At 45.8% G+C, this 17576-nt stretch overlaps 1 protein-coding gene and 1 long non-coding RNA gene across 2 annotated transcripts in view; one reads left to right on the top strand and one right to left on the bottom strand.

Annotated features, from left to right (window-relative positions):
* Positions 1-770: 770 nt before the first annotated feature.
* Positions 771-17576, bottom strand: part of LOC142772337 (ATP-binding cassette sub-family C member 3-like) — a 173157-nt gene continuing 156351 nt past the window's right edge. Inside the window, exons 5-6 of the mRNA XM_075874535.1 lie at positions 2335-2531; positions 771-875 (exon numbers count right to left, since the gene is read on the bottom strand). Of these exons, the coding sequence (XP_075730650.1) occupies positions 771-875; positions 2335-2531 (302 nt within the window). The remainder of the gene's footprint in view (positions 876-2334; positions 2532-17576) is intronic.
* On the top strand, positions 7048-9549 carry LOC142772134 (uncharacterized). The gene is made up of 3 exons (XR_012886282.1): positions 7048-8110; positions 8538-8581; positions 9454-9549. It is a non-coding gene; the product is annotated as an uncharacterized LOC142772134 (long non-coding RNA).

The raw sequence follows: 17576 nt of genomic DNA, 5'->3' as shown, positions 1-17576 counted from the left end.
GGGCCCATTAGCCGGTAAGATGATACTTGTGGTGGTAGATGCTCACACGAAGTGGATTGAAGCAATACCTATGATGCATGCGAACACAGCGGGTACTATTCGCTGCTTACGAAGTCTGTTGTCGGTTCGGAGTGCCACGCACAATCATGTCCGATAATGGCATGCAATTTACGAGCCAGGAGTTCGCCACGTTTGTAGCAAGAAACAATATTGTGCACTTGCGTACAGCGCCTTTCCATCCTCAGTCGAATGGAGCAGCGGAAAGAGCAGTGCGAACCCTTAAGGATGGTTTGCGGAAAATGCAAGATGGCCCACTAGAAGATAACATCATGCGCCTGCTATTCCATTACAGGAGGACCCCGGAAAAAGAAGGAAAGTCACCCTCGGAGGTGCTTCTCAGTTACCAGCTGCGGTCCCGTCTTGACACCTGCCTGCCGCCCAGGGATGAGAACTGGTCGCCGGGTGCTGACGATTAGACCATCTCGCCAGGAAACAGCGTCTACGTGCGCAACTACGGTGCCGGCAAAAGATGGACGCCTGGACGCGTAAAAGCTGCGTCGGGGGCGAGAATGATAGTAGTGGACACACCAAGAGGGTTAGTGCAGCGTCATATCGACCAAGTTCGCCGCCGCCGCGAATCGACGCCGGAGTCTGCAACTGCGGGGACGGCTCAAGGCGCGGACGCTGAACCTGCCAGCGTGACTACTCCAGTCCCGTCTCCTGCGTTGCAACGCACGTCCAGGCGGAATGAGCAAGAGCGAAGCCCAGAGCTACCGGCAGCGGATGGTCGGAGTGAGTTTTCCCCACCAGCTGCTACGGAACCTCCAGTCGCTACGGATGAACACTCGCCTGAGGTGGTCCCGCATCAGCCAACGCTGAGGCGATCGACAAAAAGTGAACCCGGTACAACGGTTCCACTTTTAAGAGGAAAGAAATGTTGTATTTGTTTCGTTTGTAACGCCAGCAAAGCCAGCTGCGCGCGCATCATTTCCTTTGGGCCCTGTGCGCCTTCATTCTTCCTCTTTCCCTCCTTCCCTTCACCCTCTTCTAATGCCAATGTATATAACCACGCTGCGGACAATAAACGCGGTCGTTGACTGCCCGACCATCGTCCTTGCTGCTTCGCTGCGCGCGCCTGTGTTACTACATGTACCAAACTCGTTATTATGGTACGCGAACAGACGACATAGATAAATGACACATCGAAACATAATAATCACAATATGCGTGTCATGTAGCGCCATGACTCTATGCCACATTCATGATGGACTCGTGGCCGTTTCGCTAGCTTCACATATGCCAAATTTGGTATTGCTTGAGGCCAATGAATCGCGAAGGTATGTGACTGGTGTCAACATGATAATCATGAGATGTGTGCGATGTGATAACATGACTACAAGCCACGGTCAAGGCGCCAATACATTTCGACGTGACGCGGTGTGCGGGTTTGCCGGCGTTTTTTTCGTCACGTCAAGGAGGCGTTGCCACGCCATGCGGCAGTCCTCTCATATACTCGCAGGTGCTCGCCCCGCTGCGTTGCTTCGACGCATGCGTGTTTCAGCGCACCCGGTGTCCCTCCGTCCCGAAAGAGGGAGACGCAGTGTTGTCTAGGTAAAGCATCGGCGCCAAATGCAGCACGTCGCATTTCACGCTGGTCACCGTCGGGCCACGCTGATGAACACTGGTCGCGCCTAGCGTCAGACTATAGAGTGTTCGCGTTTTCCAAACGTAGCGTCGTTGTCTCCAGCGCTCGCACCCGTAATCGCTACATTGGAGTACAATGCGCAATTCATGATGCGCTCGCCGCCGTTTTGCTAGCTCCACATATTCCAAATTGAGTGTTACGTGACGTTGTTGGATGAGGAAATACATGACTAGTGCAAACATGACACGATTGTCATGTAAGAACACGACAGCATACGATGCGCATAGCGTGCTCGCGGCCGTTTCGATAGCTTCAAATATACTACATTTAGTATCACGTGACGGGAAGAGATGACGAAGGCAGATGACACATCCAAACATGGTAATCATGACACGGAAGTTATGTACGGCATCGCTTACATCCACCTCGTAAGGCTGTGCTGATTATAAACTGACATATCAACATTTCTCACTCATGCTTCGCATATCATCTATTCCCACTGTACCTAATCTGCCATTTTTTTTCTTTCTTATGTTTTCATATATACCTATACGTATACATATACGGTGAATGACGATGATGCGAGAGGCAAAATCTAGCCGAGAGTGTCCATATTCGCAATAAAGTTCACTTACGTGCTCGCTTTACCAAACGCAACGCTTATAACCTAAACAAAGGACGTGACGTACTTTGACCGTTACAGTACCACGCACAGTGTGCAGTTCTCCGAGGATAGCCTGGATCAAGGTGGACTTTCCACTGCCCACAGGCCCCGCGATGCCCACCAGAGCACCCGGAGAAGCCGCCAGGCTGATGTCGTGTAGGCACAGAGAGCTGATACACTCCTTGGTCCTCGCGAAGGAGCATTTCTCCAGCATCACCTCACCTGTGAAGCAGAGCCGTGCCAAAGTAGGTTGATTACATTCAATGTAATTTAGCTTAGTCAAAGTAGTGCATTAGCACAGGCTATTGCAGAAATAGGTGGGAGCTAGAACGTACAAAAGGTGTCAGATTGAAAAGGTCGAAAACAACCCCGTTGATATATATGAGGATTTATTGAAAGTACACACTACCTGCCTTATATGAACGAAAGGGCGGGTTATGCTTGTGGTCGTGACGAGACAATTTTTGTGACATCAGGCTTAAAGTTGTCTTTGAGTTGAAGCGCTTCCCTTTCAGGTGTCTTTCTCAGGGGATCAGGCACATGCAAATCAGAAGCGATGCGTGGTGGCCAGTTTAACACCTTCCACTGTGAAAAATCGGACAACGCCTCGGTACTCCTTAACCGTTAAACTTTGCGATATCGACGCCATTTCATCCTCACAGACACTTGCACGTCAGTTGAACGGCACTCGATGTAAGAGCATCAGATTCCTTCCGCGCATGTGTGGGGCCCCACATGCTCCGAATCACAGTAGTGATTCTCATTGCACCCGTAGGTGTCTGGCTATGCTCTCCCATAGTGGCATAGGCATGTTATTGGCCATGCTGTGAGGCTTTTATTTTGCTTTTCATTTGAACACTCCTTGCTCCATTGATTTCCACAGGTGGCTGTGAGTGCTGTGGCGGCAGTAGGCTCTCACCAGGAGGGGGGGGGGTTCGTTTGATTCTACCTAAAGAAGAGCCAGGGCGTAATTTCGCACGTCACAAGGAGCTTCACGACCCTGCCGCGTTTGTCTAGTGGCTAAGGTACTCGGCTGCTGACCCGCCGGTCGCGAGATCAAATCCCGGCTGCGGTGGCTGTATTTTTGATAGAGGCGAAAATACTGTAGGCCCGTGTGCTCTGATTTAAGTGCACGTGATTGAACCCCACATGTTCGAAATTTCAGAGCCCTCGACTACGGCGTCTCTCATAATTATATTGCGGGTTCGCGATGTTTAGCACTACGTATTAGTCAAAGAAAACGGAGCTCTAATATTTATTTGTCATATTTCCAAGTCAAATTAAGAGAAGTAATTGTAAGAACATTTTTATTGTTGAACAGAGTAAAATCATTTTGAGTAATTAACAAACAGGTATCAGTGGGCGAATGAGCAGGATTTGAGGATATTTACGCTTACTGGCATCTTCAGTTGGCCACAGCGGCGGCCTGTTGTAACTAAAAAGGAAGTACGCGCAAGAAGCAAGTTGTCAAAAGGAATTGCTACATCTATATGGCAGAGCCTTATTTGAATAGTTTGGTGAAATTACAGTATTGCACTAAAAATCACCTGGCTTCGCAGAGTGTTCAGTGGGACCTCATGTGTTTCTATGGGTGATGCTGAAATGTCTCGAGAAGCCGCATGTTTTGTAGCGTGATACAGAAATTTTACCAAAATGTACCAGCTGGTATATGTATCAGTATAACCAAGAATCGTTTTTGATAAGTAGCATTTTTTAGGTGATATAAATTTTCTCATCTATTTCTCATTAAGGGAGGCCCCAGTTCTTGTCGCAGAGAGTTGGCGCCACGTTTAGGTGAGCCATGTTTTTCCGTGCATAGATGACCTGGCGCTTCCCTTAAATAGCTCCTCATGCCTCGAAAAACACTGCAAAGTTTGAAATTTTTGTCTAAAGCACACCTTCAAAGGAAATTTAGACGTTTGAACCTGGCCTTCAGCTTTCACCTAAGCTACACAACGCCTATCAGGTGATTATCATCACATTGCCGCCGAAAGAAACCGTGATACTTCCGTCATATGTTAACGGGCCGCTTCACAAACTTCAGCGAGTCTTATCGTGGCACAAAGATGAATTTTGGAAGCTTTTCCTCCCATACTATACTCAGTGAATTTCCGATGTGTTACTTCAGCTAAGCTTGTTCTGACTGGCAGTTACGCGAATTCTTGCCTCTTTGCTGTTTCTTCGCGCAGGAATTGCACCGCGCTGTATTGTCACTATGATATGTATCGTTTTCTTTATATCTTGCATGGTATTAGTTTTCATTTGTTCAGAATATAAACTTCTTTCAAGATTGTCACAGCTATGTGCGCGACCTGTGCATTGCAACCACTTTGTTTGTTGTGCTGAAAAAACGCTTCCTTTCGCTAATTGTTCGCATGTGTGCGTCTTCTTTACATGTAGCTATCGAACTGTAATGCTTTTTGTTTATTATTTTAAAATTGTTTCTTTTTTCTTGTATTTTTTCCAATTTGATATGTCTATGTACATTTGTCTTGTGTATTGCCGTCCCCCCCAATCAATGCTTCCATCGGGGCCTGTAAGGTAATTTCAAATAATAAATAATATTAATAATCATAATCACAATAACAATATTATTAACAATAAAACTCATGTCCTTACTAAAAATCTCAAAATTAAAATTGAAAAATTAAGTGATAAGCCATGCAAGAGGAGGGACTATAACCTAAATTGCATTTTGGGCGAATCAGTGCATGTTTAAACATGAAAGTTGAGCACTCCCAATGAGTACAGCTACAGCAGAACGCAGCCGCCTGACACAGAAAAAGTAGAAAGATAATTGGCGAGCCGGGCGGCTGAAGAGTGGCTTGATGGCTTGACCCTTTAGGCCATTGAAAGGATGCAAGTCATTGTCCACGAGAAAGAGAGAGAAATGAAGGGAAAAGCGGGTAGGTTAAGCAAGCTGCGGCTTGGTTTTTCTGCCCTACACTTGGTGTGGGGTAAAGAAGGATTAATAGAAAGGAAAAAGATAGAGACAAAACAAGAAGAGTAAAAAAAGGTGGAAATAAAGTAAGCTTGAGATTACACAGCACGGTCTCGGGATGTTCGTTCGCAAGCGTTCGTAAAGGCCAGTGGTGCTTAGAATCCCAAGAGAGCTTTCGTGGCCTTGCGCACATGCGAGATCGGCAGCGAAGGTCCCAGGATCTTATTTTCGGTAAGCGGCCATGACTCCAGTTCATGGAGTTTGGCTTCCATACCGTGGTTTGAGTCCGGTATGATGGTCAGTGACGTAGAAGGTGCTCAAGCGACTTCCCGCATGCGCAACTGTTGCATGCCTCGCTGCCAGCAATTCTACTGAGACACGAATGCGCATTCTTCTATGCCAGGCCCAAGCACATGCTACACAGCAAAGTTTCACCGTGCCATGAAAGCCAGGATGGCAAGCAATGTTGCAAATTAGGTTTATCAGTCTCTACCAAGCTATCGCTACATTTGCAGTGAAACCTCAATGCATGTATATTGCAGCATGAACCGATCTTTTCGACCAGGCTGCACGTTAGTTTTTTTTTTTGCTTTTACAGAAACCTTTATTGCAATACTATTAGATGTGCCATATCTTAGAATTGATGCTAATATGATTGTTAAGGTTGTGCATATCTTGTTTCATGTAAGCTTCCATGCTATGTTTCTTTGTTGTCTTATGGAGTTGTTTCCCCAAATGTGTCTGTTTTTTGTTTAAGAAATGCTGCGAAAAACAGCTCACATCGTTCTAGCAGGCCTGTTTGACAGTGTGTGAGACTGAGAAGTTAGATAGGGAAACCATCCGATATTGCTTTTTTGTATTGCTGCCCATTCGCAGATCCTAGCCCACTTCTCTTGCATCCTCCTCTCTTTTCTTTTTCTTTTGTCACTCCTTTTTTATCAATGACTCTGTATGATCCTTCTTGGTGAATATTGTTTGGTTGTAATGCATTATTTGTTCCGCGAAAATTAGCGCTCAAAAAAAGGCAAAAAGACAGAAACCACATTTGTGCCCTTTCTTCGGCCCGTCTTTCAGCGCAGTCCTCTACAGATCAAGAATAATCAGCTTAAATGGGTACTCTACAAAAAAACCTTGCTTTCCATGGCAAAGTAACTTGTTTCTTGTGCTGCATTAAACTTTATTCTTATTTTCTGAGAATAAATAGGCGCCTTGTGTAGTCCCGAGTTCACTTAGACTTGAGAAAATAACCAAATTGATCACTCATTTTACTGAACCTTTCATTACTGAACTGTGTTCGCCTTTGTTTACATTGTGTTTGCAATATGTTTGCGTTTCATTGAAATTTTTTTCTTTCTTCATGCTTGCTTTTTCTTTTAGTTGGTTTACGTCATTATTTGTACACTGTATTGTATACACCCTCCTATGTAATACCCGTTCTTGCGTCTTTAGGGACAAATAGATGAAAAAAAAAATGAAATGCACTCATACGCAAGAAGCTATGAGCTAGCGATCAGAGGGAAAGTATAGGAACTCGGCGTTCTGCTTCGAAGTATGCTTACGGCTGTAACAGAGGAAACGATTCTGGGGTTGACACGATGAGCGATTATTTGACTAGTATAATTAAGAAGTGTGCAATAGAAGTCGCACGTACAGTCATTAGACAGAACACTGGCAAGCTATTTCTGGAGAAGTCCCTCGTTAGAGACAATAAACCATGAAAGCCTCAAACTTAATAGACAAAATAGAGCTGGCAGAGTGTTCAAAGTTAATCAAATGCGTGTAAGGTACACTGTGAAAACAGGCCGTCATATTGACAACCATATCTTCATCAATTCTGAGGAGTAGTCAGCGTCTAACTCAAAAGACGGGGGCACCGGCGTCATTTAGCGAGCGGAGAGAAGCAAGGATGAGAGACAGAAAGCGAGAAAAGCTTGGAGTGCGCTTCGATTGGCTACCACACGTCATGTGACACATCACTCTCTCTCGCACCTCTTTGAGGTCACCTCTTCACGAGAATGTGGAGAGGAGGCAACGGTGACTGGGCTAGAGAGTGAAAGGGACAGCTGAGGGAGCCGGTGCATGCATTGCCAACCTATTACTTCGTGTTTCTGCGACCTTTGTGCTGATTTTTTTTTTCGCGTCGGGAAAAAGCCTTCAGCTTGGTGCGCCATTTTGTTATATTTCTTTCGTGGTGTACTGGAAAAACCGAGGGACCGTGTAAGGCTCGTTCTGCTCGACGCTCCAGCCTAAACCCAGGTGCAAGGTGAGTGTGCTTATATACTTCTTTCGTCTGTTTGCATCCTTCGGCTGTCCACGGTTTTAACACGTCAACTAGTTTGCGAGTTGCGAAGAAGCAAGCGCTAGTTTCCGCGATTTGTAGAGTTGACTTCTTTCGCGCGTCTGTGCGAATTTTCTACTTGCAGTATGCATTCGAGCAACGTGCATGCACCGTTGGAGTTAGCCCGACAGCGCCGCCTTGGGAGCTCCTTTCGCGCCATGGCTTAAACACGTGCAGCGATTTTCAGGCGTCGCCCCGCCGCGGTGGTCTAGTGGATAAGGTACTCGGCTGCTGACCCGCAGGTAGCGGGATCGAATCTCGGCGGCGGCGGCTGCATTTCCGATGGAGGTGGCAATGTCGTAGGCCCGTGTGCTCAGGTTTGGGTGCACGTTAGACATCATTACATCATTTGGGTGCACGTTAGACATCAATAGACATCATTCACTGACTGCTAGTAGCTTCACTCGTCTTTGGTTCACAGGCCTGGTATGAAGGGTCAACCGACACTTTCTGGCATAGACGGGTCAACTTCAAGCATATTTGGTCATAAATGTCACTGCAACTTTCACACTGCCAAGCGAGGTATGTATTCAATATGTCGCAATATTTTTTATTTAGTCTACTTGTTTTACCATTTCTGGCTACACGTGCATTTTATTTGTAAAGACAGACTAGATCCTAAATTATGTCTTGTAAACTCATACCTCAAATTTGATGTCCAGGCCAACTCTCCCCATGCACCCAAGCCACAGTTGCTTCGCCTTGTTGTGAAAGAGGCCTTTATGGAAGTCTATATGCCGTCTTCTATTTATCTTTTATTTTGTAATGTATTTTCTCCCCTTGGACAGTGTGTAGGCTTGTAAAATGAACCGCATTATCAGCTGCTTATGTTAAACAAAGCAAGGTGGCCCTTAGAAGTTTAGTTATGATGTGTGATTTAGATAGGTACGTCTGGATTTTACATTTTTTTCTCCCGAGTCTAACTCATTTTTCGCTTGCGAATTCCCAGCATACAGGTGAAGAGAGACTGAACACCTCATCAAGCTGGCATTGGTGAGTACGTCATACAGAATTTTCTTTTTTTGCTCAAGACATGACTTGTGTAGTTTAGCTTGTTATTCAAGGCAAATGTTCTTGGACAGATAGAGAAGGAAATTTCGAGAACGTGGAGTGTCACTGGAGCAAACGTTTTGACAAGTAAACTTGTCTTCCTCGAGGCTGCAGCCTTCAAGAAGACAAGTACGCTTGTGGAAAGGCCGTCTCAAGCGACATTGCTTGATCATAAGGTTTCCAATCGAAAGATTCTCTTTCTATGGCCTGACTTGATCTGTAAGCTGTGTTAAACACAGATGAGGAGAGGGACTTTAGGCAGTCCCAACCAGCTCCACTAATGTATCACAGGTAGGATGCACTTAAAATGTGAGAATGCGGCTACCTCAAAATGTAAAAGTTCAGCGTTGTTCCACTTATATGAATAAATATGTTCACCATCCACTTAAGGTCTAAAGACCCAGTCAGACAGATTTCTGTCGAATACGTTCACAATTAAATTGTGCCATTTAACGCATGAATGGCTTCTCTCATAACGTTGTGCCTATGCCAGCAAACGTGAACGACAATCTGCACTCCAATTGCTTTTCTAATAAGGACGTGTTTTTAAAGAAGCATATGATAGTTTGTTGCGGCTGAACGTTATTTTCTTTTTATTTCTCGTGTAATATCTGTTTGTAAAGGTATTTAAACTGACAGGTGTTAAGTGTTTATCTAAGGGTAACACCAGGGTCATATTAAGCCAGCTGTCCCAACCATTTTGGTGGCTATGTCAAATGTATTGGGTCATTTCATATCAAGTGTATCCGATCAATTTTCTACAAGTGCTGGGTAGTCTTCGAAGCTGGAACTACAAAGTCGCACCTTACCTGCAGTGCCAGCAATGCCGGAGTAACCCTCTACCCAACGTACCCCGCACCTCCACCAAATTATAAGGGGGTTTATTGAATAAAACCAACTGCCTGGTTCAAGAGGTGTCAGTCATTGTCACGAGCTCAGCTCTTCGTCGTAGTCGTCTTTCAGGTGCTCCAACTAGATACTGTCTCTCTCCCTCTTTCCCACTACATTTCGACCATCTCCAATCATGCCTAAAAAGAATTGTGCAGGTATATGTGAATGTGAGTTGTAGTTATTGAGCCATTATATTTTGCGAAGGAATTTTGGGTTGCCAAGGTAGATGGCACTTCAATCTTTATGTACCCTAGTGAAGCTGTGTCGCGCTAAATAATTTATGTAATATTGCTAGTTCAATCAACTATAATGATACAGTGTTTTCGTTAATGTCAAGGTGCTACTATTTCAACACTTTGATAGACTACTCAATTTATATCTATTTTTTACCATGGCAAAAAGTTGCAATATGTTGCATGTTTAGCGTTTTTTCTAAAAAGTACAACTTTTTCACCATGCTGCAATGTATTATTGTTTTTTGTTTTATACGTTCCCCTATTTTCAGGATATGACAAAAACAATTATATTAGCTGCACAAAATCTTTGTTTGGTGTTCTTTATTTCATAATGCAGTGTCTGTATCACACAAGTTAGTGCAAATGACACATTTCCGGTGTTTCACTTCTGAAGGCCAAGTATGTGATGGGCACAGCCTATGGAGCATAGATTCATTTTTTCATTCTATTTTCGTTCCCTAGTACTAGGGGCAGATCATCCCGACTAAACGTTGTGGTAAAGGCAATGTCAGCGCATTAGCTCGAAGGGGGCTCAACCTTCTCAAAGTACTTAGAAGAATAAATGTGTAAGTAATCACAAAAGCTTTCATTGTATATTTTATGCAGTGCTAGCCATGTCGAATGACAGTGGCATGGCGACGTAGACTACACTAAAACTTCTCATCAGTCTCATCAGTCTTATCTTATTATCTTATTGTTCTCATCAGTCTTATGAACAATGCATTGAGCGCCTGCTGTCACCTTACAAAGAAAGTGCTATACTGATGGATTAATAATAGTTTTATTTGACAAAGAGACGTTAAAGGACACTAATTGGTAATTACTTTATACTAGAATTGACAGCGTTGGACGGTCAAAGGATGTCAATCGGACAGTTCAGTTGTGTACGAAGGTAATTAAAAAACTTCAATATGATGAAAGAATACCATCCTTTGCAAATGACTACCTTTAGTTATTTTGACGTAAATGTTATCAACTTGACAGTTTGCTTGTATTTTGGTACGACGGAAAACACATCAAAACGAAAAAAAGTGCCGTCATTTGAAAATGACGGCCTGTCGTTATTTTGATGTAAATGTTGTCAATTTGATGGTTAGCTTGTATTTTGAAATGACAAAACACATCAAGATGTTAAAATTGTGCCGTCATTTGAAAATGACGGCATGTCGTCATTTCAACGGCCATAAGCTTGGAAATAGAGCTGCCGGTATATTCACCGTCATTTTGACAAAAATTTTTTGACAGTGTAGTAGACATACAGAGATATAAAATGGGGATAATTTAGCATGCTCTACTGACCAGAAGAAGTCTTGAAGCTGTGAAGGAAGCATGTGCGGAGGCGAAAGTCAATTGCATGCATTAAACGACAAGGACGACATTGTAACAACTAACATTCATAGTAGTTGAGGCAGTGGGAGGGTTCTACAAAGATCTGCACATTAGAAGAGACCACCAGCGTGATATTGTAAGAAGCATTATTAGCCCAGATGAATATGGGATCTCAAGAGAAATGACAGCGGAAATAAAGAAAGCCCCAGAGAAAATGCAATGAGGGCGAGCCACTGGTGAGGGTAAGGTAACATTACTCCTGTTAAAGAATGGTAGAGAGACGTGTTAGAAAAAGTGGCCACCCTGTATAGGAAGTGCTGCGTAATGAGTTCGGCTACGAGAATTTTAGAAAAATGCCAACATCACTTTGATTCATAAGAAAGAGGACGTGAAAGATTTAAAATTTGCAGGCCGATCAGCTTATTGTCCCTTGTCTAGAAGCTATTCACAAAAATATCAGCTAGAAGAGTTAAGGCGACTATAGAATTCAATCGATGAAAGGGTGAAGCAACAGTTTGTGCAGGCTACACAACCATAGACCATCTTCATATCATCAATCAAGTGACAGAGAAATGCAAGGAATACAATTCCTATACGAATTTTTCAAAATTGTGTGAAGGCATTTGTTTCGACTCGAAATATCAGCAGTCATGCAGGCACTGCAGAATCAGAAAATCTGTATTGTTCATATAAACACACCCGAAGAAATCTGCAGTGGATTTAAAGCCACCATTTCTCTCCTTGAAGAAACAATAGAATTCTAATAAATAAAGACGGAAGGCAGGGCGACAGAATCTCTATAATGCTACTCACTGCGTCTTTGCACGGCGTTTTCAGAGTTCTAGGTTATGACATGTCGTAGATAATGTTAAGGAACAGTATCTCGGTAACCTGCAATTCTTCGATGACATCGCCTTTGCGAATATCTCAGGAGAAGAAATACGTACAGCTCATGATTACTGAACTGGACACGGAAAGGAGAAGAGTAGATGTTAATGTTATTATGCACAAGAAAATGTCCAACTGACTAGGCAGACAACACTTTTTCATAGACTTATTTATTTATTTTATTAAAAGACAAAATAAGTACGTTCATTTGCAGGTAAATACATAAATATGCATTCGGAAATCTCGAAGTAAAATCTGTTGGTGGGACCGACTAAAGAGAATTCAATTGGGGTTAAAATATTCTCAGCAAATAGTAAGCTATACATTCTATACAGTATGAAGTGCGCAAATGGCACAGGGGAGAACTAAGTTTTAAAGTATCTTTATAATATTCACAATGAAAGACAGCCTGCAAAAGTAAAATGGTAAAAAGTACACATAAATTCACATAAGGATGAGTTCACAGGCAACCGGCAACGTGAAGAGGCATCAAACATGGGCAACATTCATACATGAGAAAAATTCAATTGCGGTAGCGAGACAATGTTGCAAGACGCTGCAAGTTGTAAAGGCATATGTGTTCTTAGGACAGATGGTAACAGCGGTGCAGAACCACGACAGTGAAATAACCAGAAGAATAAAGATGGCATGGAGTGCACTCAGCAAGCATTCTCAAATCAAGAATAGTACTCTACCACAACTCTTCAGGAGGAAAGTGTAATAAAATAGGTGCCCCTTACTGTTACTTACCTGTGGAGCAGTAAGCTGCAGACCTACCTAAATTGATTGATTTGTATGTGAGGTTTAACATCTCAAAACCGCAATATCATTATGAGAGACGCCTTAGCGGAGGGCTCCGTAAATTTTGACAACGTGGGGTTTTTAAACATGCACCCAAATCTGAGCACACGGGCGTACAGTACCTTTGCGCCAATCAAAAATGCAGTCACCGCAGCCAGGATTTGATCCCGCGACTTACGGGTTAGAAGCCTAGTACCTTAGTCACAAGGCCACCGCGGCAGGGTGGCTTACATAGAGCGGTAAACTTATATAGAAATTGACAAATCGAGTGATGAAAGGGAAAGTAATGGGTGTAACTTGAGTGACAGGAAGACAGCACAGTGACTCAGGCAAGGAAACGGCGTTAGCGATATCATAGTTGAAATCAAGAAAAAATGGACATGGGCAGGGCACGTAGCGCCCCTAGCGAGCAGAACCGTTAATCATTAAGAGTAACTGACAGGATTCCAAGAGAAAGCAAACACGTTAGATAGAGACAAAAAAATAGGTGGGTGGATGACATTAAGAAGCTTACAAATATCATGTGGCAGCCGGAAACACATTACCTGGTTGATTGGCTATGCATGGGAGAGGCCTTAGCCTTGACTTAAGCTGCTGCAGCTTCTAGGGATGGCATTCCCGGACCATTTTTCTTTGTCATGAACACACTTTCTTGTGAAGAATTAGGCTTTACCCCTTTTTCCTCCCCCTTCATAAAATAATTCTAGGTTCTGTTTCCGTTAGGACCAAAACATTAGATGGTGCGGCCGGCGAGAAAGTGAAATCTTGCTGGAGCAAAAAGACAGATATTTCGTTTGTAAGTGACAAGCCTGTAGTTTTGCGCAAGATATTCTGTGGTTGCGCTTGCATTCTGTGGTTCTGTTATTTGAAATGGCGTGACATTGTTTTCATGTCCTCGTGTTTGATGTGGGATGATATGAGAGGACTGAGTTTCCTCGCATGAGTAAATTGAAATATCGTTACGCTACATTTGGCGAGGAGAGGACGCACAAGAACATGACAGCACGGTCGTTGTTATAATAGCAGTAAAGTGAAAAAGAGGGCAGAAAAGGTCAGCACGGGTGCTATCAGTGCCCCTACTGTCGCATTATTGTCTGTCTTGTCGCCGTTACATGTTCCGCGACAGTATTTTTCGGTTAGGGATGCATCACCAACTAGGATTGGCCGCTAGGGGTCTTGGAGTGCAGCAGCACTTCGCTTCGGCTCCGTACCGCGACAGCGAAAATTGCCAATCGCTGGTATCTCGAGTGCTCTCAACAACACGAACGCCTTCATACAGGTGAGCGCTCTCCACTAACCCCTCTTGAGGTTTCGGTGAGCCCCAGGAGGGCCACCAGGTCCAAAAAACCAGGCCCCGTCGCGCCACCGCCGTGCTAGGCCTTGCGACGCGTCGCGCCGCAGCCTCCTCACCTTAGGCCAGCATGGAGGTTCGAGTACAAGGCACGGACATGGACCCAAGCCAGTATGACCCTCGGGACTGGACCCAAGTCCTCAGAGCCCAGGCAAACCTCCGGGAAACACGAAACGCGACCCACGGTACGAACGCCGATCCTTCTGTACGAGAGACGCCGAGCCAGTCGCGCGAGACTCCGCAGACCGCCACAACTCCCGGGCTACAGAGCTCTTCGACGCAGCTGCGCGTTCTCCATACAACCGCCCAAAAGATCAAGCAACTACCGCCCCTTCCACCCGATGGATTTAAAGTGGTGTTCCGCTCCCAGGGAGGCCTTGACCTTACGACGCTCCAGCCATGCTACCTCCTCACCGCTCTTATGCAGGCCGCTGCGCTGACCGACCCATCTACGCTGACCCTCCGGATTCACCCTGTCAATAACACTTGCACAGTGTCTGCGGTGAATGAAAAGGACGCGCTCAAGCTTGTGCAGCTACAGCATATCACCTACGACAAGCATGAGTATGCCATGACGGCATACATCGCACCCACCGATGGCTCAGTCAGGGGTGTTATTACAAACGCCTACTGGAAGGAATCACCACAAAAACTACTCGCGGACTTGATCTCCCGCAACCCCCACGAAACTATACTAGACGCTCGACGAATGGGACTCACGCGATCGATTCTCATTACCTTTGGACAAGCCACCGTCCCACGAAAGATTGTTTATGGTGGAGGACTGCATCTGTGCACGCCCTATACACCAAGGGTCGAGACGTGCAGTAACTGCCGGACCATAGGCCACCGCACGGATGTATGCATACAACCTAGGACGCACAGGTGCCCAGATGTGGCCAATTACACCCGAAGGAGGCAAATCCAACGTGTACTCCAGTCTGCATCATCTGCGAAGGCCCACATCTGTCGGGGACTTGGGAGTGTAAGCACCGGCACCTACCTAAAGTAACCAGGCCTAAGTCACCACGTAAACCACAATCACAGGAAGGAGTAGACCACTCACTACGCGGTGCAAGCACCAACGCTCTGAGCCACATGCCAGCCAACGAAAAGGGCAGTCGAAGAGTTCCGACCAACCTACATGGGCGGACAAGCTGAAGACGCCCAATGGGACCAGACCACCGGCAACCAACACTCCGCCTGCCCCGGACCCCCGTGACCAGGAGCTCCGGGCCCTGCGTGTGGAGGCAAGCCGTCTCACGACCCTTCTAACACAAAGCCCTACTCCCCCCTCACCTCCTTCGCAACAGCTGTCCCCAGAACAAGTCATCCCACCCACTGCGCAGTCACCCAACAGCCCCGCCACACACTCCTCACCCCCCTTAAAAAGAAACGCAGTTCAGACTCAGTCGACGATTATCAGGCTGATCTAAGAAACTTGGAAGCCAAATTTGACGCCAAATTGGTAGCGTTGGAGGCGCGCATCGAAGCTAAATTTTCAACGATATTCGAGAAGCTGTCTACTCGTTTTGAGCAACAGATGGATGCACTATTCACACGCCTAACCCAAACTCTAGAAACTAGGTTTACGCAATTTGAGACCCGCCTTCAGAGGCTCGAAACTACCAGCTCATCACATGAGGGGTCTTCTTCCTACATCTCACACACACCTGCTCCTTCTATTTCACTTCCACTACAGCAACAACAACCAATCCTAGCTCCGCCCACGCTCCAATATGGCAGGTCGTGATACTTCTACCCACCTATCACTAATCCAATGGAACTGCCGCGGCTTTCGGTGCAAGCGCGCACCGCTGCAGCTCTTAATACCTGCCCTCCCTGCCATACCCAAACTTCTTTTGTTACAGAACACGCAACACCATGCCAAACTTCCAAGTTACCATGCAGTACACTCAGACCCCACTGACACTCCCCGAGTGTCCACACTTATTCATCGCACCCTTACCTACCAAGAACACACAATCACCTCATACACTCCGTGCGTCCTCAAAGAACTCATCCCCACGAAACTTAACACACCTCCGATTTTTATAGCCAATATCTACCACACCCCACGCCAGGCCATGGCCACTCTCGATGCGCTATTGCAGAGAATTCGCCGCATTGCGGGCCGAAACCCCCTACTCATAGGCGGCGATTTTAACTCTCAGCATACAGACTGGGGTTATCGGTACACCACAGCACGGGGTCGCAGGCTTTGGACTACCATTCAAGACTTGCGCCTCACTACACATAACAACTTTCTCACACCAACCCGAATCGGCACTAGCGTAACAATTGACACTAGTCCAGACCTCACACTCAGCCGTTCTCTCAAAGATATCTCATGGTCTCGTACACAACACACACTTGGAAGCGACCATTATATTATCGCCATACAAATACCTCACACACCACACAGACCTCGACTCCTCACCCACAATCTGATTCACTGGGACGCTATCCGATCCGCTCGTCGGGAACTCCCCAATACCCCGATAAAAGACATTGATCATTGGGTCTCATCTCTCCTAGATGATATAACCGCACACACACAAAAGATTACCACACCACCCAACAACCCTACATTGGACACTCGCTTAGCCCACCTCTGGGAGGCGCACCACAACATACTGGAGAGATGGAAACGACAGAAACATAACAGAACGTTAAAACGCCGACTGGCTACGCTACAGACACAAATAACTGCGCACGCCGAGGAGTTGTGTCGTTCCAACTGGGGTCAGGTGTGCAACAGCATAGCTGGCAACCTCTCTACCAAGTACGCATGGCACCTCCTACGGCACCTTATCGACCCTACACACTCACGCACAACGTCACAACATCACATTACACGCCTACTTCACAACTCCACGCTTTCCCCTGACACCCTTCTGGACCAACTACGCACAACACACACGGCACCCGGCACCTCCTCCCCTCTCCCGCCCTACACGGGAGCCCCGAATAAAGCCCTGGAGAACGACATATCGGAGCAAGAGGTCCGTATGGCCCTCCAGAACATCCGAACAAGCTCTGCACCGGGGAAAGACGGGATAACTAACTCCATGCTCCGTAATCTGAATGATCAATCGATTGCACAGATTACAGATTACTTTAATAAATGCTGGAAGGAAGGCACCTTGCCGCAATCCTGGCACCATGCCAAGATTGTATTCATCCCTAAACCTAGCAAACCCCTTACCATATCAAACCTCCGCCCCATTTCACTCACATCGTGTCTCGGGAAGCTTCTCGAGCACGTTGCTTTAAACAGACTGACTCAACACATGCATGACCACAACCTATACCCGCACAGCATGGTGGGCTTCCGCCCGTGTCTCTCCGCCCAAGAAGCCATGCTTCAACTGACGCCCGGCATTCTTGATCCTCTCATCCCCGCTCATACTAAAGCCGTCTTGGCCCTGGACTTAACCAA

Source organism: Rhipicephalus microplus, chromosome 9 (assembly GCF_043290135.1).
Source record: "Rhipicephalus microplus isolate Deutch F79 chromosome 9, USDA_Rmic, whole genome shotgun sequence".
NCBI lineage: Eukaryota > Metazoa > Arthropoda > Arachnida > Ixodida > Ixodidae > Rhipicephalus > Rhipicephalus microplus.
This window is presented reverse-complemented; position numbering and strand designations above follow the sequence as displayed.